The sequence below is a fragment of the Ammospiza nelsoni genome, chromosome 20 (genome assembly GCF_027579445.1).
Source record: "Ammospiza nelsoni isolate bAmmNel1 chromosome 20, bAmmNel1.pri, whole genome shotgun sequence".
Classification (NCBI taxonomy): domain Eukaryota; kingdom Metazoa; phylum Chordata; class Aves; order Passeriformes; family Passerellidae; genus Ammospiza; species Ammospiza nelsoni.
This window is the reverse complement of record NC_080652.1, coordinates 7,824,606-7,849,719: the sequence shown is the minus strand read 5'-3', so window position 1 is coordinate 7,849,719 and position 25,114 is coordinate 7,824,606. Positions and strand designations below refer to the sequence as shown.

The following is a 25,114-nucleotide window of genomic DNA, read 5'->3' as shown; positions in this document are numbered from 1 at the left end:
TAATTTGGACAATTTGAATTAGGGCAATATGAGACAATAGAAACAAAGAGTTACGAACGTCCGGGTACCTTTTTCTGGGCTTGAAAAAGGACACATGTTAGCAGAGGATTAACCCTTAAAAACAACAGCCTGTTGCATATTCATACACCTCATACATGATGCATAAATTCCATTCAAACACAGGATTCTGTCTGGTCAGTGTCAATTTCTTCCTCTGAATCCTAATGGCGTCATCCTGCCCAAGCGAGGTGGGAAGAAGTTCATTTCTCCTGATAATGGAACAATAAATTCTCTTTGGCTGAAAGATGTAGGTGTCATGTGACTGCTATCTCAGTGCCAGTCCTTTGTCTAGACAAACAAGTATCCTACATAGCATAGTTTCTATTTTAGCATTTTCTTATAACCTAAAACAATATTTAACCCGCTACTTAAGAGAATTAACACAACATTACTTTCTAACACAACACATATAACATTCATTTTAATATTTGCGAAAGGCCAATCATAAAATACATATTTTTCATTTAAGCGACCCAGGAAAAGAGAAAATTTTTTAAAAATCGCTTCGTGGCGATCAACACCCGGCCGCCCCCACACATGCCGGGACTACATTTCCCAGCGTGCACCGCGGCGGCGCGGCGAGGCCGGCGGCGCCGGCCAAGATGGCGGATGGGGCGCTGAGCCCCGGCGTGAACCTGGAGGCGTTTTCGCAGGCCATCGCCGCCATCCAGGCGCTGCGCTCCAGCGTCACCAGGGTCTTCGACTGCCTCAAGGATGGGATGCGCAACAAGGAGACCCTGGAGGGCCGCGAGAAGGGCTTCGTGGCCGCCTTCCAGGAGAGCCTGCACTCCGTCAGCCGCGACCTGGGGTGAGCAGCGGCCCCGGCGGGGCAGCCCCGGTGGGCAGGGAGGGGGTCCCGGGCTGTCCTGGCTCCTCTCAGCGCCCGGCGGGGCCGTTCTCACTCCACGGCAAAGTTTTAGGCAAATAAATGCGAAAATGCTTCGGTTTGTTTCCCCCCCAGCACCGTACGCGTTAACACCTTCGTGGGGGTTCTGCTCCAGAGTCTCCAAATAGTTCAATATGCTTATTATATTTACCTGGTTTTTGTTGTCATTTTGTTTTCACGAAGGACCTGTCGGTGGGGTTGCATTGACAAGGTGAAGGTGTTCAGCTGCAGGGAGATTTATCTCTATATCTAAAGCTTTTTATTAAAAATTAAGACGCTTTCTAGGTACAGTAGCATCTAAGGGGTTCAAGAATGATCGCTTTACTACCAAAACTTGTCAGGCTGGAAAGTTATCCCAGGTAAGTGTAGCTGCTTAGTGCCAGCAGGTGTGTTTTTTGTAAGTAGAGACAAACTGCTGAGGCTGAAGACGAGGAGGAAAGTTATGGGCAGAAGAGAGAGGTGGACACACAGTTTCATTCAGCAATTTTGTGTATTTAAGTTGAAAACTCCTACACAGACACAGGAACTGAGAACTTTGTGTACACTTAGGGGCAAGGTGTAGTGGTGGACTCAGCAATGTGAGGTTTATGGTTGGAGTTAACGATAATAAAGTGTTTTCCAACCTCACTGACACAATGATTGTCCTTGTTGGTTCCACCGCTGGGTTGGGTTTGGTTGATTCTCCTGGGACCATCAGCACTGTCCAGGGAGGTGTCCCCAGGTGTTCAACCACCCTTTCCCAGGACATCTTCTACTTCAGGGTCTTGTGTACGTGAATTTCTTTCTTGTCAATTACAAGGCCTTGCTGATTTGAGAATTTCTTTCTTGTCAGTTACAAGGCCTTGCTGATTTTTAGCTGTGAGAATTTCTTTCTTGTCAATTACAAGGCCTTGCTGATTTGAGAATTTCTTTCTTGTCAGTTACAAGGCCTTGCTGATTTTTAGCTATGAGAATTTCTTTCTTGTCAATTACAAGGCCTTGCTGATTTTTTAGCTGTGATCATGCTAATGTTGTTACCCCCTTCTCTTCTGTTGGGGAAGGGTGGTGGATAACCCTTCTCATTAATGATGCTGTACCCAGCTGTAGAAGTAGGTGTTTTATCCCTTTGGTTTTCAGTTTTCAAGGCCTCACAGTTTGCTCCATGGAAGCTGATCTGTTCCTTTGGTTCTCCTTCTTGCCTCTGTGGCCTCCTAAAGAGTAATCTGTATAACCCCAAAATCTGCCTCCCAGACAATAATAAATAACAACTCAGGAGCTGGAATTGCATCCTTGTGGGTCCCTTCCACCCCAGGGTATTCCATGAACTGGCCTGTTAAAGCAGCAAGGGAATTCTCCAAGGTGTGCTGAAGTTAATATTACCAGTGCACTTTTATGTAGTGAAAATATTGACTTGTATCTCTGTTCAGCAAATCCTCAGTTATTATGCCTAGTCACACTTGTTTTATTGTATTCTTCTGTCAAGGGGTATTAAGCAGATTTGCAAGTGTTCACAGCACCAGAGGATTGGAAAGAATGTAGGCCATGAAAACTTCAAGGAATGATGATTAATAAAGGAGAATTTTGTGTTAGTGAAGTCTGGAAGTCTTTTAACTGTCAGTTCCCTGATTGTTGGGAGTTTATTTTTGTAACCTTTCTTAAATGTAAATGGAGATATTTTGGATTTCTCTTTGCAGATGTTTTCACAAGCTGCCTTTTGAGTGCTGCATTTAATTTAGTGTAGCTTCTGAAGTTCAGACTTGGGTGTAGCACTGGGCAGTCAAAAGGAAAAGCACTTTAGTCATGTCACTTGAAAAACTGCTTTTTATATCTGTGCAAAGTGGCCAGCCTTTCTTCTACAGCTGATTAATGCAAGTTTGAAAAATTGCTTAACTTTTGTTATGATTAAATGTTGTGTTTGACAAATGAGATATGAAGCAATGATAGATCATTTCACAGTGAGGGAGTTTTTCATGGGAAAATGGTGCTTATTATGCTTCATTTGAGTATTTTACACTACAGATATACAAATTGTTCATGCAAATCAGAAGATCCTGAGAACTTGGAAGGCAGATACTTGATTAGAGTAATCACAGCCTTTGCAGGATTGTCTCCAGGCTTAGGACTAATACCAGTTCTTGTGTGTATTTATATGAGGACAATGTTAATTTGGAGTTTAATGAAATGATGAGGCATCTGTTTGCTTGGTGGGTAAAAAAATAACTTCTAGTATTGCAGGCAGTGCTGAAATCAGAATTTTGTGGTTTCTGAGGAGGTGGCCTGGGTTGTGAGTAGGACCTGCCATAGTCTGACTCTTCCCGGGTTGTTTTCAAAGACTCTTGACTTGTACTTTCTTTCCAAAGAAGAACTGAGCTTAACAGCCAACAGACTGCTTCAAATTGTTCGGGTAAGAAGAGGGATTATGTTTTAAATCAAATTTGGGACATATTTAAAACTCATTTAGCTACTAAAATAGAATTGGTGCGTGCTGCTGTCCGTGGAGGATTGCACATCTGTGATTCCCAGCTCTGACTCTGAAATTGCCCTTCTGCTTCCTCCCAGGGAACTGGAACGTCTGAGCAACCTCGTTGGGAAGCCCTCAGAGAACCACCCCCTGCACAACAGTGGGCTCCTGAGCCTTGACCCTGTGCAGGACAAAACCCCCCTGTACAGCCAGCTCCTGCAGGCCTACAAATGGTCAAACAAGGTAACAAAGCACACCTGGGTGACTGAGTTGTGAATTCCCATTGCATTGGCCATACAGCTGACTTCTGAGTGTTAAGAGCTGAATTTTTTACACTTGAGGAGCGTAATGCATACCTAAATGTACTTTCAAGGATAAAATGTTGCTTTAATTAAGAGGAGGCTTTTCTGTGATACCAAGGTGTGCCCTTGATCTCAAAGGGGGTATTAGCTCCCAAGCATTTCCACGTTTAGCATCTTATGTAGATATAAATTAAAAGTATGTTGTGTCCTTGCATCTGGCAGCAAACACTGCAGTGGGATATTAGAACAGAGAATCAACAGCTTATGTCACCTCCAAATTATTTCTAGGAAAAAGTCCTCTAGGGAAGTTCTCATCATCAGAAATCTTGAAGCTTTTTCCCTACCATTTTCTGCCCACGGTCTCAAAAGCAGCTTTGTATTCAGCAGCTTTGGCATCCCTCTTGTTTTAATATCATATGTATGGCATTGAATTTTAAGTAAAAGAAAAAAGGCAGATAATATTAATGTAGTCTTTTACATTTAAAAAATTTGGTTTTGCTGAAAAAAGCTTCTTTCTCAACAGCATAATTCAGTTTCATAAACCTGTATATTGAATATGTGTAGGATTTGGGTAGGTATGTTTCCTTTTGTACCCTGAACCAATCTACTTGTAGGTCAAAAAATACTCCTTTCCTCACCTAATTTTCTTGAGTACGTAAACATGGCATTCCAATTCTTGCTGGCCTCTGAGCACTGTTATATTTCAGGTTGCCTGTTCCCATCCTGATTTTTTTGAGCATGCCTATTACTTTTTATAGAAGTATGAAGATGAGTAAGTATTTAAAAGCTTTCTTAAAGTTATGTTTGGAATACTATCAGCTGTTAAGAAATATAAAAGCTGGATTAATTTCTGTTACAATAATTATTAGTAGTAAGTGTAGTCAGAGTTGTAGCTTTTAATACCCTTATGCAAGACAGCAGGGTAAGCAGGAATAATAAATCTGAAAATATTTAGAGCATTAAAAGAAATAGTTCCACTTTAAATTATTTATTATGATACGTGAGCCAGGAAGACTTTGAGAGTGCACAAATACTTTGTAGGCAAATTCTTGTTATACATTGAGCCAACCATTCTAATATTATTCAGACTTAAGATAGGATTCTGCAATAATGTTTGTATGAATACCACAGTAATGTTGGTACAGTAATGGGTCAGAATACAAATATCTGTTTTTTAAAATCAGCAGGATTTGACATTAAGAGAAATTTGGTATGATTGGAAAAAAGGGGGACAGGAAAAAATTTTAAGTGGGTATTTAGTAATTGAGAAAATATTACATGTTTGCTTGTATCCCTTGCTGTTAGCAGCTGACTATTGGCACGGAAGAAAGAATAATTAATTTGCTACTTTCAGCAAAAGTAAAAGTAGGAAAACTTATAAACTTGTAATGCAGTTAAGTCTTCAGGGATTTAATTACTTCTTTAGGTCATTATCAGGGTAAACTCAGGCAGTAATGAAATAGCTTTACAGAGCTGTTCTAATGTAGTTTTTTATTAACTTAGAGTGTTATGGAGCTTTGAAGAGCAATTTTTTGTAATCCTGGATTCTGATTTCAAGAAGCTGGAAGTTTCAGTATCCTGTGCACTCATATTCACAATGAAATGTTGCAGGAGAAGAGCAGTACCTTTTATTTTAGCTGTGAAACTGAAGTCAGAGACAACAGAGAAAAGAGAAGAACACTGGCTAAGTTGCAGGAAATGTGTTGCCTGTGTGAGGGTGTGAGCTGCTGGCTTTACCACCACAGAGCCCTCTGTTCCTGCTTAATTCTTCATTGCTAAATACACTTCTGGAATAAGAGTTATTTCATTACTTCTTCTGGCTGCCTTCGATTCTTATTATGTGTCTCCTGTTTCCAGCTGCTTCTCAGGGATGGTTTCGAAGTGATGGTCTGTCAATACACTTTAGATCTGCCTGCATTTAATTTTTAATTTGTGACCCCTTTGTGGCTTGCCTGCTTGTATTTTTGATGAGCTGAGATAAGGGCATTTTCCTCTGCCTTTGATTGTTCATGCATTACTGATGGCATGAACAGCCCCATGGCTGCCAGGGGAGGAGACTTCTGGGGCTGTGGTGCCATTCCAAAAGAACGTTCATGAAATACAAGGAAAATGAGTGCACAGACTGTGCTGCATGTCTCAGTGCATTCTGCTTATTTTTAAGACATGAGGAGACTGTTAAAAGTCACTTTGAGGACAATAATCAGTAAAGTTGGTAATAACTGGGCTACCTATGAGAAGCAAATTAAGTATTCAGTATATCAAAGCACTGTCCTGTGGTTCATGAGGTACTGGATGTTAGAATAGCTGGTTCTTTCTGTTTGCAGCTTTGTTTTGATGCTGGGTCCAGCAAATGCCTGATTTTGTTCTGGTCTTGGATGCATGGACAAGTTTTTGGTTAAAGTAGCAGTACTGGATGTGAAATGGAGTGAAGATCATAGTCACAGACATAAATGGAAAATGCTGTGTTTAAATGGGAGTGTTGACACAGGAGATGAGACTAAGCTGGCACTGGTTTGGTTTGTTTACCATGATGAATTCTTGTAGCTTTTATGTATTTGGAAAGGACCCTCTTTCAGGTGTAGATTTACTGACCCCTTTGGCTGAGGGCAGTAGAGATGAGCTACATTTAATTGTGATTTCACAGCTTCTTGCCCTGAACCTTTTTTTAATGCTTCTGTGGGTCACAGCACTGGTTCCTCCATTTCTAATTGTGAGTTTACCTGCTCCAGGAGTAAGAAGAAGTCCAGGGGGAAGAATGAAAAGTTCCCTTACAGAAGTGTGTTATCTTGGCAGCGTTTGTTATTTATGAGCACCTGCTCTCCTGATATTTACTTACTGTAGTTTATCCAATAGTTTTGCAGATGGTAAAGTTGTCTGTGTAATGGAAGCAGCTGTTTGGGAACACAACAGCTTGTCAAATGCATTAATTGCATACACACACAGCTGTAAAAGAACTTTCCTTTTTCAGGTGTTTACAGCTCTCACCAAGCCATAACTGAAAAACACAGGAAGTTTATTTTATTGCAAGTAACAGCTAAGTGGTTTTTCTTCTTTGCTTTAACCTATTTTATGTATCATAAATAGTAGAAATCATGGAAGTGATTTACTTTGCTGCCTGTGGGGTGCATGGAGACATGGAGTAGCCATGGAACAGTATTTAGGTCTAGTTGATAAATTTCTTTTCCTCTCCTCTTCAATTTTATTTAAGAAAAGAAGTTATCTTTATTACAATTGAAGTGCTGTTTCCCAGAAGGATCCATATGTACCTCTAATGTAATACTGAAGATATAATATTAGATAAGGTAAAAATGAGCTATCATTCTGCAAGGTTAATGCAGAGAGATTATTATGGGTAAGACAGGATGTGTGTAGATAGCAGTAGTTGTTTTTCTCATGGACTGTCTCTGTTGAGTCATTGCACTTGAATTCTGGGTTTAGGAGTTATGTGCATCTTGGCAGTTGATTTTTTTTTATTTGGTAATATACTGCTGTGTCTGAGCAGGAGCAATCTGAGCTGACAGCAGCAGCCAGGAGGGCTCCTGGTCAGGGTGTGTGAGCCCTGATGCTGCCTGGAGCAGTCACACTGGGTCTGCAGAGGCTCTGCCTTGTCCCTCATTACCAGCTGCCTGCTCCTTGCATTATCTTGGAATTTATCACCAGGGAGCAGAAGGCATCAGCTAAGCTTAGATTAAAGGAAGTTTTGAAAGTCAGTTTCTAGACTGAGATACTGATTGAGTTTTGTTGGTTTTTTTGGGTTTTTTTAAGAGATGTGATTTGTGGTAGATACTGTAAGAACTCTCCTCTTGCTCTTCAGGACACTTTTGTGCCAGGGCTCTTGTGCCACCCTTCCCTGTTCCCAGAGCTGCTTGTTTCCTGCAGGAGATGAGACCACCAACTCATGAATATCAGCTTCCTTTACTAAGCAACTGCCTGTTTCTCAATATTTGTTTTCAATACTGGGCAACAAAGAGGTTTTGTAGGGGGAGAAGATGCTTGTTGGTGCTGTGATTAATCCAATGTCATACTTCCCCACACATGAAATGTTCACTGAAGCTTTTGGTGGTGTGGTGACTTGATCCAGCTACAGTAATGCTGGAGGTCAGAGCAGGTTTTTGGAGCCCAGGAGTGTCAGCTCATTCTTTGAGTGGTACAAACTGTGGGTTTATCCATCTGCAGCTTCACTGAGGTTATTTATGGCCTGCAGTGTGCCCTGGCTCATCCTTTGTCCTTGGTGAAGTGTTCTATGCCCTCGCCCTGCGGGTGCCCGAGGCAGTGCCTGGTAAGGGGTTTCCACTGGAACAGAAAATAAATGTATTTTATGTCCACTGAGCAAGGAAAATGCTTTTCTGGGCAGGTTTCCCCTTTCTTGCTGGGATGCTGTTAAGTAGTTCATGGCCCACACTTGAGCTTCAACCACTGTAGAGGTTTTTTGCTTGTTTGTTTAGGTGAAGGGTGTGTGCAGAATGGATCAACTCCCAAACCAGAATTACTTTCAGTGAAGGAAAGCTGTGTTTGCTGGAGAGCAGCAAACTCAGTCTCCCCTGCATTCCTGAGTGACAGCAGCATCAGCTGAGTTCACTTGCTCAAGTAAAAATAGTCTGCAAGTCATCTTTGCTTCTCCCCCTTCCTTTGCACTGAAGGGTTTGTGTTCAGACCTTCAAATTATTTTATTAACAGCAGTACAGGTGAGGAAATTGAGTGCAATTGTAGTCTTGAACAGGTGATGCTATTTTAAATTTTTTCCTTGGTTTTTAACTTCACTGAAGTACCATGTTGTATCCCCTGCTGTTTTCAGAGCTGCATTTATCCATGTGCTTTACTCCAGTTCCAACTCTCGTTGAACCCACGTGTGGGGGTGTGTGAGGGGTGGTGGTATTGTTTTATCTTCATGAGATGCTGCTTACAAAATGTGATAACCACGTGTTTGGGAAGGCTGTTTTCTGCTGCTTCAAGCAGGAAGCAAAAAATCAACTTTTCTGACTTTGTAACTTTTTAGGAATCAGAAATTACATCAAATTATTTAATTTACTCATCTGTGAAAAGATTATTCTGGCAACTTGGATAAACTTTATAATATCTGCATTATAACTTTTCTAAGTGAACACAACTGGACAGGAGTTGTCATAAATTTATTTGAAAGTAATATGCTGGCAATTACAAAATGAAAAAAAATTACTGTTGATCTGCATGTGCAAATAGGCTAAAAATATTTGGATTTAAATTTGTTGCTTCATAGCTTCCTCTTGTTTTTACATAAATTTAAAATCGAACTGTTAAGATTACCATTAATGAGTTAAAATGATTTTCTGTCACATGACTGAAGAGAAAAGGTATAGATAGGTTTTGTTTATTAAATTATTTTGATATGTTCCCTGATAAATTATTTGTATAAATTGTGTTTATTGTAGGGCTCAAAAAAAATCAATCAATAGAGCATGTAGAGAAAGACCAGACTTGTTACAGCTGCACTTGGTAGCTTAGTATTGATTAGACACAAATACTGAGTTTAATGACAATAAATGACATTAAATGTTAACCATGATAGTAGAGAAGCACTGCAGAACAGGAAAAAAAATCACTTCATCTTGATTGGAAAAGGATGTGTTCATTGCAAGGAACATTAATTCTGAATTTTTGTTGTGCTCAAATGTTGTGACTTCGTTGTAGTTTTACAGCAGCATGGACAATGTAATTGGATTATTGTGTTGGTACTTCTTGGGGATTTCAGGCAGGTGGCCAAAATGTCCTTTCAGGACTTTTTTTCCTACAAAAATGCAGCATTATAATACTGTGACATGTGTTGATCCTCAGATTGTGGTGGAATCTGTTTTGTAAGAGCAGAATCAGAGCATCCTGGAGGGAGCTGCATTGGGAACTCCAGCTGTGGGCTCCTTTCCTGTGCAGATCAGCCACAGGAATTGATATTCCTGTCACTGGAGAAATGAGTGGCACAGACTGGTGGGTTTTGTACACTGGACACAAAATAGGAGCAGGGCCACTTGGATTCTATTCCTGCTTTTCTCACTAATTGTTGTAACCTTGAACAGGACACACTCATTTTTACTGTGCCTCATTTTTGGTGCAGATAAAAGAGGATAATATCACTTAACCTACTTCTTGGGAGAGTTTCTAGTCTAAATGTGTCCCAAGTGCATTGGGTTCTTTGGGCAGAAATGTTTTTCATGTGCCAAGTATCATATAGCCAGTGACTAATGTTGTTTGCCTGGCAGTCTGGAAAAATGTCCTTTATGGGCTTTTAATTCTGTGTGGTTTTGGGCAAATATCTGGTGAAATGCCCTTGCTGTTCAGAATTACATGAATGCATTAATGTTCAGTTTTTTTTTAATTTTTTTTTTTTAAAGTATGACTAGGTTGATTACCTCTGTGCTTCCAACTCTGCAATTATTAATTACTGCTCAGTTGTCTGCTTGGAGAATACTCACTTTTCTTATTGCAGGGTTGATTTTAGTGACCAGAGATGGAAAATTCAGGTAGTGTGGAATTTATCCTTGATATTATAATGATGGGGGGAAGAAGCCCTGGAAAAGCTGTGATGAGGATGAAAGTGCTTGTACCAAAATGTAATTTCAGTAGTCCACCTGTGTTATACTGGAGAAGGAAAAAGGTGGGACATGAAATTTTTCAGAGGGTCTTTGAGCTCTGCATTGATAGTTTTAGAAAATAAAGTGAATATAGTGAGAGCAGAAAATGCTGAAAACCATAAGGAAAACAGGGAAGCTTACAATAATAGGAACATAAAGGCAGAATCATCAGCTACTCCTTGTTTTCCCTGGAGATCCTGCCTCAAGCAGTGTCTGGGGCATTGGGGATGGATAACATCAGTTTTGTCTTCTCCTTGGAAATGTATCTTCCCTCCTCAGCTGTGAGTTCCTGCAGTCTGCAGCTCTTGGGCTGTTTCTTTGCCTTTCATTTTTATGTTGCTTTCTGACAAAAGTTCAAGCCAGGGCTATTGTAACTATTTTGTTGTCAGGTATAATAGTGGTTTTGACACCTAATAATGTGACTGGAAGAAAATGAAAATTACCAGTGTGTTTTTTTTCCTTGCACCATGGAAAGTTATCATGGCAGGTGAGAATTTCCTGCATATGCTGACTTGTGTTAGTAGGGAAGTTAGTTGAATTTATTTGACATTTTAGTAGACTGAAGTTACTCTGTTTCCTCAGGAAGAGAAGAGTTATGAGGAGTAACTTGTTGCTTAAAAAATGAGAAATAATTAGCCATTGGTTCTGACTTATTTTTGCTGCATAGTTTGAATGTTTTATATCTGTGATCCTCCCAGAGTTATCATAGTAATAATTCACACCAGGATGCTGTTGTGAAATAAGGTTATGTGTCCAAGCAGAATTGCCTTTCTTACTGAATTTTTTTTAGAATATTTTGTTTCAAATCTGAAGCAGCCTGAGAGCAATGTTATGGTGTTTTTCTATTGTTATGCCTAGTGTTTGTTATTATTCAACAGTATTTTTCAAGGCTCTGATCAAAATAATGCTGTAAGCAGTACCAGTCTCACTTTTCCTAATTATGGGAAGTGATCTATCAATAACACACTATTATAAATCACAGCCCCCTTGTCAGCTGGTGGGAATTATTTAATGCTTTGCAACACCTTTATTTGCTAATGAGTGGGTTTTTTCCCCTGTTTCTTTGATAAGTATTAATGTCCTAGCTGTTAGCCTATTTCAGGATGGAAATGATTGATGTGGCTCTGTTTTAACCAAAACACTTCTGCCCACTCCTGGTTCCTCCTCCCCTAACTCCTTTCCCTCTGCAAGAACTCCTCATACATTTCATGCTGGATGGCTCAAATATGTAATTTATAAGACAGTGATCACTTTTTCTTTCTAAGTTGTATAACGTGGCCATCAAATCAAATTAAAGCTGCCTTGCTCTGTGTTGAGTTTGAGTGCAGCTAAGCCAGGCACAGACACAGAAATGTGGCCTGGGTAACTCAGTACAGCCAGCAGAGCAGCAGAAAAGGCTTTACTTGCAGAATCTGAGGAATACAACAAAGTAGAACTGGAAATCCATGTTGTCTGGGGATTAATTGATGAATATTCAGGACTGCAGAACAAGAGCAGCTTTGAGAGAAAGCCTCAGCATTGCTTTGAATTTCCAGTTCTGCCTCAGCTCTCCATGGCTCAGGCTGACTCTGCTGGTGAGCAAGCCTGACCATCTTATGGATGGTGCCACCATGAAAGCACAAAGAATGTTTTCAGAGACTCAATGTCCTTTCTTGCTTTCTTTGAGGCAAATAAAAGTTGTTTGTAAAGCATTCTCTGACCTTCATATGAAGGGCATTCAAGGAATATGAACACTAATATAAAATAACTGATGCAGGTGATAAAATTCCCACAGGTATTCTTCATATGGAAAAGATTTTTTGTAGCTTCTAGAGAAAATCAAATAAAATGGAAAATTTAATGATGTCACCCTGTTGCTCTCTACTTCTGTTGTTGTCAGGTCTTTTATTGTGCCTGTTATTTGGGTTTTTTAATGGAGAAGTATTCTCATCTCTGTTCTTCTTTGGGTTCTCTTTTGAAGTTACTGAAGTTCCCCCCCCCCAGACAGTTCACAGTGAATTTATTTGCTTGAATTGCACATAAACAATGCTCAGTTCTTCCCCACTGTATTTTAATCTCATGCAGTTGATAATTGGGTAACAAAACATGGAGATGGTTTAACTGCTAATAAAATTGAGATTATTCTGTGTAAGGAACTGTGTAAGCATATAATCAAAACTCATTTCTGACCACTGGTTGCTGTTTTGTGGAAATGTGCATTTGGCAAAAAGGTGCCAGCAGTTCTTTGTTCAGCAGGAACTAATACTGAGCTGCTGATGTTGGAGGTGTGCAAAGCAGAGGGTCTGTGGTGACCCTTGAATTCTCTTGGGATCAATGAAAACTGATTTTTGTTTTCCTGTGGGGGAAGAGTAATCCTGGCCTGCACAGAGGGTGGTGGTTTGTGGCTGTGTGACAGCTGAAAAATGTGAAATGGGCTTTTGAAGAAGAGGTATCTGAGAACAAGCAAATTCATGAGCATATAAAAAAAATGTACACCCCAAGAAATAAATTTTTAACTCTCTAGAAGGCCAGGCAGTCATGCAACTGCAGCCATGTGCCATTTCTCCTCTCAGATTGCTCACCCAGTCCAGATTTAGGCATTTTAACTTGAGGGCTTAAATTTTCAGCACACACAGAGCAGCTGAATGACCAGGACAGGCATCAGGACCATTGCTGGATAAGAGCTGCAGGCTGTGTAACTCTGTGCCTGCTCTCAGGCTTCTTGAGTAGTTCCAGAACCATGTCTTGGCTCTCCTGGAATCTCAGTGGTGCCATGGTTGGGATAGGAAAATAGAGAAGAGACCAGAATATGATCATTACACTCCCAACCCCATTTCCTGCTGGTGTATTTTCTTGGTATGAGCTAGCATTTAAATCTACTAGAGCTGTCAAATCCTGAAGTTCTGGAAATAAAGACACTTATCAGTACATGTTATCATGTCCTTTGCTGATACAAGATTAGCCCAAGCATTTATAGCAGTTCATTTAATCTAATTTTAAAGTGCCTGAATGTAATGATTCTTGCAGAAGAAACAGAAAACATGAATAAATCTTTTAACCATTGACACTTGTTCAGTTACAGTGTGTATGGAAAAAGATGTCCTCTGAATTAATAAAAGAAGATTTAATGAAAGCTGATTGATTCTACCAGGTGCTAGTCTTTCACATTTTTGATCTTTTCAAAGAAAGATCAAAAGTTTCTGTATCCTGAGCAGCAGTTTCCTTGTTGTGCTCTTTTGTGAAGTTCTTGGCTTAGTGTGAAGCGTTCAGTCGTGCTTTGGAGCTGCTCTGTGTGTGCTGAAAATTTAAACCCTCGAGTTAAAATGCCTAAATCTGGACTGGGTGAGCAATCTGAGAGGAGAAATGGCACATGGCTGCTGTTGCATGATTTCCTGGTCTTCTAGAGAGTTAAAAATGCATTTCTTAGAGTGTACATTTTTTTTTATATGCTCATGAATTTGCTTGTTCTCAGATACCTCTTCTTCAAAAGCCCATCTGCTGACAAACTGACAGGAATAACTAATATCCTTCTTAAATGTAATTAGCATGAATCATCATTATGAGAAGTAATGACCATGTTGAAATGCTGAGGGTATTTTCAACATTACCTCAGACTTGGTTGGCAAGCAGGGTGTAATGGCTCCATCTTACAGCACATAATAAAATCACAGAGGTCTTTGATCTTCACAGTTGTGCTTTGCAACAAATATTTCTAGCCAAAACCAGCAGAGTCTTGATTAATTTAGTTGTTGTATCTGGATTCTCTAAGCTCCTGTAACTGGTAGTGGCAGAGTATTAAGGTGCTCTGTGTACTGCATGGGCCATTAGACACAAAGGAATTGTTTCTTGATGTGACATTTTACAGTATTTTCTAAAATAGATGTATTTACTTCTCATTACATGAAACTGCAATTCCTAGGGAAATCAATATTGAAAATACCCACTAAAAGCCTCCCAGGATCTGCAAGTATGCACAAAAAGGAGCTGGATGCATGTGCTATTACCCACAAGTGGTGGGTTAAAGTGAATTATTTTAGTCTTTTCATGTCAACATCGATTCAGAATATTTTCCTTATTGTACCAGCCTGTTGCTGCTATGGAAGATGCAGAGAATGTGGACTGGAGCAGCAAGAGTCCTCAGGTGTCTTTAAACTGTTTTAAGCTGCCCATGGTTTGAAAATATTCAAGAATCTGTGATATGAGCTGTTTGACATTTTTCCTATTCCAAATGCTCAAAGGAATAAATCTACATAAAGAGTGTTAAAATGAGAGAGTCTTTGCCACAACGTCTGGATCTCAGAATGTTACTTTATTTCTCTTTTGGCTGACCACCACGATAAAACAGCTGAATCAAATACATTCTTTTATGTATAAAATATATTTTTTGGGTTTTGACAGCTTGTTTCCAGTTTTAGTCTAATTCAGTTTGAAACAGCTGTTCCTGATCTCTGCAAAACAGTTTTCTGATGGAAATCATGACATTCTCAACTACTGCAGCATTACTGGGCTCTGTCTCATTTCAGATGGTGGCTTTTCTTTCTGGAAAAAGAATTCCTCATTCAGAGAAAATGTCACTTTTGTATCAAATAAGCTGCAGTTAAAAAGATAATAATGGTTTCCTCCTCCCTCCGAGGTTATCCCTCAGTGAGGGTGGATAGATGTTTCTCTTCTGAGAAAAAACATCCCTGTGTGTTTTACCATTAGTTAGATTTTTATTCTAATGTTCCCTGCCCTACCCATCTGCTTTCAGTTGGGTTCTATTTAGAGTCTTCTCTGCAGTTGTCTCTGCACTCAGACTTAACAAGTTCTCTGCTTTGCCGTCTGCTTCAGTTTTACTCTGGAGTCAAATCTTGTATTTTCAGAATTTTCAGTGTAGCATTTTCAGTTTGCTCAGTGCCATATTTTTTCTTTTTTTCCCCTTTTTTTTTTTTTTTTTTGGCTGCACTATTTAATGCTTCTTCCAAAGCTGTTTGTAGAAATATCATAGATCACAGAGCTGATCAGGTCTGTAAGCTCTCTGGTGCCTGATAAAGCACCAGCTAACCTTTCATTTCCAATTTTCTGGTTCTTTTGGGCACCCTGCATGTAATATGGAGTGAAGTTGCTAACTTTCAGCTTAACAACTTGCTGTGTAGTTGACTCTGTGAACACGAGTGTGTGATGTGGATGTCCCATAACACTTCTGGTGGGGAGGATGAAGATTTTGGGAGCAGCAGCATTGCCAAGTTTGTCATGGGACTGGAGAGATCCATCCTCCTCTTTCCTCTGGCCTTAACTTGCTGCATGAGTTTTCACAAGTGTCTTTGTTGTGCATGTCTTTTTCCATCTGTAAAATATCTAACTATAAAATAGGGATTCTGCTACAGAGTGAGGGCTCAGAGAAATCTGAGGGAGATGCTGCACATGAGCATCTTATTGCACCAAGCCCACTATGGACAAACACCATCCTGAAGTCTCTTTTGGGTTGTTTTTCCTTTTAAAGGACAATTTATCAGCTGAAATAAAACTCTCATCCAACACAACAGGAAAAAGCTTTAAAGCTTTACTTCCTAAAGAGCTGCTAAATATGTTTTCCGTTCCAAATGCAATGTTTTGCCTGGCAAATACTTTAGAGTGTTTGTAGTTTTCCTTGTATTTATTTTTTTCCCACAGTCTAAAAAAGCAGACTTGGGGCTGCATTAGGATTAAGTGAGATTAGAAACATCTTCTTTTCATCCCTCTTGTGTGCCTCATATGGATACATCCTAATTGTATTGATATTGCATTCATCCTGCAAGAATCTAAGACCTTTAGTGTCTGCTGATGCTGCAGTTTTGATGGTGTGTTTTTCTTGCAAGTAAAATCAATTCAGACAAATCTTGGTAACTTTTACAACAAAATAAAATGACTATGCCAGGCAGGCACAGGAAGTTTTTTAAGCATGGGCATTGCTCTTAGATCACACACAGGGTTGTTCCTGCAGAATCGATTGGTTGATCTACTAGATTTAAAGGTCAACTGTAATCACATTTCAGGAAGATTGAAGAAGATATAAAATTGCTGCTGTGCTTTTCTGGGTCACATACCTGCTTGTGGTGCTCTTTGCTTTTCCCCTGTACATCTTCATTTACTCAGCCAGGGCATCAATACAGAAAGGGCACAAGTCAATGCGCTCGCTTTCTGCTGTCGATGAGGGAGCTACTTAGTTGTTATTTCCTCCAGGCCAATCCTTTCCCTCTGGAAGAGCTGAAGCACAGAGGAGTTCACTGTACCTGATGGATTTGGAAGGAACAAATCTCTGTTCCAGGGAAGGGCTGTGAGGAGAGCTGCAGTCTGCCTGTCCTGTCAGACAATCCATGCAATTGCTTGAGCCGATGCATCCCAGGGATGATTCTGTCCCTTCAAAGAGCAGCACAGGTGCACAGAGTCAGCAAAGCCCCTTTCAAGTGTGGGACCTTCAAAAGAACTTCTCATTGCTCCTGTTTTATGCTGCACTTGGTGTTGTGCAGATGTCCATAGAGACCAGGCAGCTTTGGAATATTCTGTTTTGTAAATATGGTGTTTCAAAGTGGTATTTCTGTGTAATAGGCAACAATATCTGCACACACAGGTGAATAAATTTCCTGCTAAATTTTTTGCAAGAGCCCAAGTGAAATAACTGTGTTGCCATAGAAAGTTGCATGAATTAAAAGCAGCCAGGACATGGAATATTCACCTGCTCAGGTGAAATTAATTTTCCCTGGAGAGTAAAAGAGTCTTGAAATGAAAAAGGGGTTGATGGGGAAAAAGAGGTTTAATTTAGGTTGATAAAGCAAAACACACTGCTGTTAAAGTTTGTTCCCTCATGAACCATATTCTTGCTATATCAATTTGATAGGACTTCATTAATGAAGTTTTGCTCTTTTCCTGTACTGATAAACTTCTGTGGATCTTCCATGGAACAAAAGAGAAGAAGTTTAAAATGGAATAGACTTTATTGGCATGGGAGCTGTTCCTAAATCAGAGATTACAGCATTGCAGATACTTTTAGCTAATCTTCAAACAAATTTCAAAGTAACTTTATGATTTTTTTTTTCCTGTGGCTAGTAAATGCATATTTGCTGATGGTCAGGCTATGGAAAGGGTTTTGTTGTGTTAGCAGAACGTGGAAAGATGATTCTCTTTAAGAGTCACATTCCTTCAAAAAATCTGTTGTAGGTCATGCTAACTATTTTACAAAGGTTATTTGGAGTAGAACTCTGTGAGCCTAAATGAACTCAGAGAGTACTGTCCTTAGTGCATTTTCATATGTGCTAACTTGCAAAATGCAGCAATTCCCAGATGGATGGAAATCAGGGTCTGTGGCTTTTCTCTAAGCATCCATGACCTGCTTTTAAAGCAGACATGGACATACAGCAGTGGCTGAAGGCTCTGCTTGAGTGGGCTGAGGAGACATTTATTGTGCATTTATTTAAGGTGCCCTTTTTCAGAGATTCTTGCTCTGCTGGCTGCCTAAATTCAGTCTGTGTTTTGCTTTGTCAGCCACTGTGAAGTCTGGAAAACTAATGTCTCATGTTCACTACTCTTATGGTAAAGATGGAAAGGGTTTTTTTCCTGAATAAATAATGGACCAGGGAAAGTTTCCAGAGACTTGGATGATCAAACTGGAGCAGCAGCACGTCCTTTGTGGTTTTCTCAGTGGCTGATAAAGTCAAACATGCCTTGACTGAGTGATTTGCTTTTTCTTTTCTTGCAAGTTGGTTAAATCTATTTTTTTTAACCTTTGTTGATGTTTGTTTGTCTTCATTAAAAGAGTTCTTAGGGAAACAATGCATCTTGTAAAGGGCAGAAGTAGTTCAAGAAGGGTACTGCAGATGTAGTTATTAATTTCATGTCTGCAGTTGGATGTCATCCTGACCAGTAGGCTAGAAAGATTTTTGCAGGAACTTCAGAGAGGTTGAAAACAAAAATCTGTGACATGTTCATGAGGTTTTCAGGCTACAGGGAATTGTCAGGTTATAAAAGAATTCTTCTGTGTGAAAGGAAGTTTGCAAAGTCAGAAAAACCTGTCAGTGGGATTGTTAGTGTCATGTAAACTTTATGCCTATTTCTCTTGTTTTTCCTTCAAATCACAGAGCTTTATATCCCTTCTTTCTTCAGTTTGGTAATTGTAGCAGCAGATGCTGTTTGGAATTGAAACAGTTTAATATATGATCCATCAGTTGCCAGAATAAAATACCCATTAGAAAAAGAGAAGAATAATCCCTTTATTATCAAAAGTGCTTGAACAAAGGTGTTTAATCAATCTTAATATTTGCTTTCTTGAGAAGAGCAATGCCAGTGGCCACAGTCCTGGCAGGAGGATGCTGGGACTCTACACTGCAGGTTCTGTTCTAATTCTTGTACAATGTCTCAGGCTTAAGTCTGGAAAAATAAATATATCTGAAAGCATCTTCCTTAAAACTAACTTGCTTTGATTTTCTATTTGATAATTACTTTAAAGAACAATAATATTTGGTTACTCCCTGAGAGTGATGATAAACTTGTGCTTTTGAGTTTTACAAGCCTACCCCAAGTTCAGGCAGTTGTGTGCTCATACTGAATTCTAAACCATGTGTAAAACTGTGTGCAGAGGCCTTTTACCAACATCAGCAACTGTGTCAGTGAGTTTTGATTTAAGAAAAATAATAGACAATATTCTACAGTAAAACACTCGTTTTAGTGGATTTTTTTTTAAATTAAAACAATCCTGTAGGTGAAACAGGAATATGTCAGCATAATCTGTAGCTGAATAGCATCACCTGTCATGGTGTGCAAGGCAAGATGATATTTTCTCTGCTAAATCCAGCTACTGAGCTTGCCCTTTAAACAACCTGATTTATCACAGGAAACTTGCAGAGGAAGAAGGATCTTATGCTTGGCTTTAAATTGAGGCTTTCACCTGTGCTCTGGTTCCACAGTGAGTATATATTTATTTTAAGAGGTTCTTACGGTCAAAGAGTTTATAATGTTTTGGCCTTTCTGAAAAGTTTTGTGCTAGATTTTTAGCTTATTTTAAGTCCTTGCATAACTGGTATATTGCTTAGTCACGATGGCCTTGAAATGCAATACTTGAAAAAAATGAGTCTGAGGTCCTTACGCATTTGTCAAGAACTCCTTCGCCCTCTCTTCCTGTGTTGATGTGTTTGTTGATGTGTTCCCTGCCATTGCCTCTGGGTTTGTCCTCAAGGCTCAAACAGGGCCATTTCCATATGGAACCAGCTTCTATCTCCTCCAGCACAGAGTTGGAAACTTCCTTTGGCAAATTTTGGTTGTGTTCCGTGTAAATAAATCTGCCAGCAAGAAAAGCAAACCCTAAAACCCCCTCAGCTTGGTGATGCTGCCCGGTGCAGTCTGTGCCATCTCCATGGTTTTGAGCCTTCATTATGCAGCTTGCACTCCACACACTTTTTATTTAAAGCAGAGCTAAAAGTAGAACTAAATAGCTGACGTTCAGAGACGTTGGGTGTGATGCAGAATTCCTGGGAGGGGGCCGGGACAGGAAGAGGAGCTGCTCTGGGTGGATGGAGCTCATTTATTTGCACAGAACTGTCTGTGCAGGACTCTTGGAAAAACTCTGAAGGAGCCCACGCTTTATCATGGAATATAGGCCAACTGTAATAAGAACTTGTGTTTTCTTTTACTCTCGTTTAATTTTCTTTTGTTTTATCCCGTGAAATGATGGGATTTGCTTTGCTTTGCTGTTACAGCCAGGCAAACTATTGCTGCTGAGCTGTTGCAGCATGCCTGTGCTGAGTGCTTTTCATGGAGCCATCTCCATATTGCAGAGCCATCTGTTTTCCTTACTGTCCAGGCATTGGGCTCAGTAGTATAAATTACTGACTGCTCCTTAGCTTTCAATTGTTCCTGTTTGTTCAGCGTGCCGCCAGCAAGGCTTCAGCTCTCCAACACCATTTTTAAGTTTTTCTTGCTCTTTTATGTTTTTGTGAATGCCTCAGGCAAAAGCTATAGTTGAGTGAATTGTCAGTTGTTCGTGTTGCTGAATTACTGGCTTGATAAAATAAACTTTGTGAGGTAGGTAGGTAGTGTCCTCATTAAAAAAGATTTTGTAGCTGGAGAAGTGAGGGAAACAAGTTCAAAAATCCTAATTTGTGAGAAGCAGTGTCTGGCTCCCCCACCGCCCCAGTTTCCTTAAATGCACACCAGTTTGTCATATTGCTGGTGCTATGAGCTCATACAGAAAGATCCTTTTTGGTTGTGTAAGTACATGCACTGCTGAAGAGTTGAGAATACTTTTAGAAAACTTAATGCTGAATTTATCAGCTCATGTCTACTTCAAAATTGTATTTGTAATGGAAAATTCCAACTATAATGTAAGTTGCATCGGGTTTTTTTAATACAATTTCCTTTTCTGTTTTCAAGACCAAAAGATACAGGTTTGGGTTTTGTTTTTCTTACATGTATGATGTATTTTTACATTCCCACTTGCAGGGGTTCTCCAGTGTTCTGCACTGATAGGCACTGTGCTGTGCTCAGCTCCATAGGGAGTTTGCTCCTGGCCAGCTCAGAACTGTTGGAGAAGGAGTTACTTTGGGTTTTGAGGTGAAGAAAAGAAGAATAAGTTAGAATATAAGGTATTCTGTGGCTGTTCAGGACTGGCAAGCTTTGGGAAGTGGCAGACCATATATATGGGATGTATTGAGGTTTTCATGGGAAGCAGTCAATAGGATGAGTTGGAGACCAGTGCAGGGTGATGCTGAAATTTTGTTACCACACAAACCATGTCTAGGGAGGTCAGTGCTGTTTCCCAGAGGCAGCTGGACTTTCTGGAATTACCCAGTTCAGGGATGGGTGTGATAACAGCTGTGAACTGGGTAATGCAGGGAAGGAGAACCTCCTCAAAGCCTCACAGGTTCTTTCAAGAGATTAAAGAATATTGTGGTGACTTTTTTTTTATTTTCCTGCCTTTCATTTTTTCTTCATACTGTGGAACATTCAGAAAAAAGTGCCAGTAGTGTTCATTTCTTCTGTAGGGGCTTGTAGGCAGCATGGCCTTCAGCAGAGATGGGTGAAGTAATTAAAACATCACTGATAGTTGCTTATCTTAAGATTGAGGGAGAAAACACAGCCTTGGTTGAATGAAGCACTGTAGGAGCATTTTCTATTCAAATCCAATGTTATTCCCTTGCTTCTTATGCTCTGGTCATTAGTGCTTTTAATTTACCTTCCAGTGAATGTGCCAGATGAGCCACTGTGAGCAGCCACATTACTGTTTATTTTTCTGATGATGGCCATCTGAAGCAATAGATTGATGTCTGCAATTTTTACTTAATTAGTAATGAAGTCCACAGAGCAGTGAGAGGAATGTGTGTTTACTTGGTGCCTTGAACTGAGCTACTGATAAACTGCTGGGCTTTGATCTGGTAGGATTTTCATAGTGATTATCAAGATACAGAAATAAGGTATGTCCAGGTTTAAATGAGGATCTGAAATGTCTGTGGGCTAGATGGCCAACATTTAAGTGGTAATTGGATTGTTGAAGAGTGCCTGCAAGACAGCCAGTGCATGGAAAATCAAATATATGTCAGTCTCCTTTGAAATCCATGAAAAATAATAATTTCTATTTTCCTGTAGCTTTAACTGTGTCCCACAGCAACATAAAAATGCCTCAATCTCCAAGTCTTAAAACCCTGTGATAACACCAGTGCAAATTCCTGGCTAAGTAATGAATCCCTAATGTTTGTAATTTCCAGAAAATATTTTCCCAATTCTGTAGTGGCAGTCAGTGTTAGGAATCCTGTAGGGCTCGTGTGGGTGGGGACATTTTTTGCTCAGTACAGTGACAGCTGCAAGTCTGGTCTTCAGAAACCTGGGTTTGGCCCTGAGTTTTATTCTCCTTCCCCTCTGTTCCTATTTTGAGCCCAGTAAAAAGAAGCATATGTTTTCTTGCATCAGCTACCTCAGTGTTACCTTGTGAGGCATGACAAGGTCATGTGTTTGCATGGCAAAAGAGGAAATCTCAAATTGTCTTTGAGCTGTCTTAGAACTGCTTTTTTCTTGTGATCTATTAAAGATATCCATGATGTACATGGTTAAATTTTGATTCATGTAGGTATGCATGTGTTGATGCTACAGTGCTGCTCCTGAAATTGGTACTGTTATATTATTAATATTGCAGATCATGCCAAGGAGGTGTCTTGCATTTAATACAGAACATAAGAAGGTTTGCCTACCCCATATGAAAATCTCAAATTGGAACTGAAGATGCTATAAAAATTTAAAAGGAACAAGGTCAGCCTGAAAATTGCATATTTTAAAAAGCAGAAAATCATCTATTTTTTACAGCAAATTTCCTTACCTGTTAGTACCTTTACTAAAATAGCATTTTCAGTTATTAACACTTGAAAATTATTTTAAGCATCATTTTAATTGTAAAACTACCTAGTTACCATTTGTCTAGCGCTCATTAATATGAGGTTTTCTAGTTGAGAGAGGTGAGAACTGAGCCAGAAGCATTTGGCTTCCTGTGCTGCTTCTGTATGATCAAACAAGTCAAGAAAGAAACGATAATGGATGGGTCACCTGCTTTTTACCAACTTCTATTGGAGGGAAAGTGAGTAAGAGGCTTCTTTATTATAGCAAACAAAAAAAAAAAAATCAGTAATTGAAGATAAAAGTTTATCAAATCTGGACTGCTGCTGAGGTGGATGGTTTAAACACCTGTGGTCATTAAGCATGGGAAGAGTTGGAGAGGAATAGTCTGGGACCTGCCTGAAAGTTCAGAACTTACAATTTTTTAAACTTGATTGCAGAGGATATCTGGCCAGATGTGCTTTATTTCCAATTAGTGGCTGGTCCAGACAGAAAGTTACAATGGACTGCTCCAGACTAATCCTTTATTTCTAGTGGTAGAAGTGGGGATAGAGATTCCAACCTTGCCACAACCTGGTGAAAGCCTCCTCTGGCTGCTTCAAAGACTTGCTCAGCACCTGACTGCAGTCATTATCTATGGAAACTCTACTACAAACATAGTAAGTATGTAGTAAAAACATTTAGTGTTGTTAAAAATCTGAGATTTCCTCAGATCCACACCCAGCATGAGTGGAATAAGAATTGTGAAGGTAAATTTAACAGTATTTGTAAAGAAGCAGAATAAAGCAGGAAAATATGGTAGAAGGCATCTGAGAGGAGAAGTGTGGGCATTGTGTGAGATGCTGCAAATAACATTCTGTGCATGAAAACGGTGCTGAGTAACTGCCTCTTCATCCATGAGATCCTGCAGGCTGTGCTTAATTTGAGGTCTGGAAAGAAGCACATAATGAAAGTCTGAATCCTTAGCACAGGCAGACTAATTTAGATTGCACAGGCATTATGAAGCATTTCCTCGTTATGGAATTCTTCATTTGTAACCTTAATTTTAATGTAATTTTTTTAGCATACCTAAAAATACATGAAAAATACTACTTTTCTCCTCAAATACACAATGTTTCTTGGGTCAGCACAAAACCTCCCACCTCCCTGTAAAACGGTGTGTTATAAATCCCTAAATAAACACAATAAACAGCTTTTGGAGAGGATCTCTTCCTTTTGGTTCCAACAGGAGAGGAGTAAATAAAGTAATTGATGTGCCCTGTTAGCTGTGAGCAAGTTTCATGTCCAAGTTTCGTGTGGTGTCTTTCCTTTGGCATGCAGAGAGAAGCAGAGGATTTTAGCACCTCGCCCACAGCATCCACCTCCTGACAGCAAAACTTGTCAATAGAGAAGCATTCAGCACTTCATTATTTCTACAACCTGAGCGCATTTGCAAATTAATTGATGTGTGGGAGGAAAGGCATCTGCTATTGTAGAAGCCCTTAACTGTTGCAGCAAAACTAGAAATAAACTGGTTAGCTGTAGTGAGCTGATATGCTGCTGCAGGTGTTGGAGCCTCTAAAGTGGATCTTGTCCTTTTTTCTTTTTGTTTTTGGTATTAAAAAAAACCCAAACAACCCAAATCCAAACTTCTCACTGAATTGTGACCATGGAAACACTAGCATAGTAAAGGTAATACCTTGTATACTTCTATATGGTTGCTAGTAAGTAATTTCATATTTCTTGCTGGCTCAGCACCAAAAGAGAGTTTTAATTAGGCCTGTAATGAATGACTGGGAGCGTTTTAAAGGCTATTAATCTTGTGGTGTAATTGAGTTAATTATAATATCATTATAAGCTCCCATGAAAATAGGATGAAGTGTATTCCATTTGTTTTACTCTTTAAGTTATTTCTGAGGTCCCCCAGCTTCATCTCAAATGCTCCCACTGCAAGTCTCCAACAGAGAAAACTGTAAAAGCATTTCATGTGTCATTGCACCAAACCTTCTGTTGTGCATCATCCCAGTCCTGGGTTCTCTGAGCTGCCCCTCTTCTGTAGCTGCAAGTATCTCCTTGCAGTGCAGGATGCCTTTAATTTGCATTTCCCAGAGTAGTATTTCCTTGTTTTTCTGGTTTGCTATCAGTAACTCACCCGAGTGTGGCAGATGAGAGTAAGAATATGTGATCTATTTTCAGAAATAAAGATTACAGCAGCTTTCGAACTGTTACTCTTTGTGCTGTGGCAAAAAAATGTGTAGCAAAAGAGGTGTTTTTTTGCAAAGCATATGGCTCTTCACTCGTTCAGACTACTGTAAGTTTGGGATTTGGTTGTAAAACATCTCTGTGCTTTTTGCACTCTCTAGTCAGAGTGTGACATCTCCAACAGATGGACACATAAACTTTCCATAATCCACTTCTTTCCTTTCAAAAGAAGAGATTCTCATCTGTAAAATTAGTTGAGGAAAACCTAATCTGTTGAAATCTGTTGTGTGCATAGATGTGGGGATGTGAAGATGTGGTGGATACACAGCTCAGC

The 25,114-nt window shown here is 39.7% G+C and overlaps 1 protein-coding gene across 1 annotated transcript in view; it reads left to right on the top strand.

The window, feature by feature from the left end:
- The first annotated feature begins 649 nt into the window (after window positions 1-649).
- MED27 (mediator complex subunit 27) overlaps window positions 650-25,114 on the top strand; it is an 85,750-nt gene continuing 61,285 nt past the window's right edge. The window contains exons 1-2 of the mRNA XM_059486363.1: window positions 650-868; window positions 3,485-3,629. Of these exons, the coding sequence (XP_059342346.1) occupies window positions 663-868; window positions 3,485-3,629 (351 nt within the window). The 5' untranslated portion in view covers window positions 650-662. The remainder of the gene's footprint in view (window positions 869-3,484; window positions 3,630-25,114) is intronic.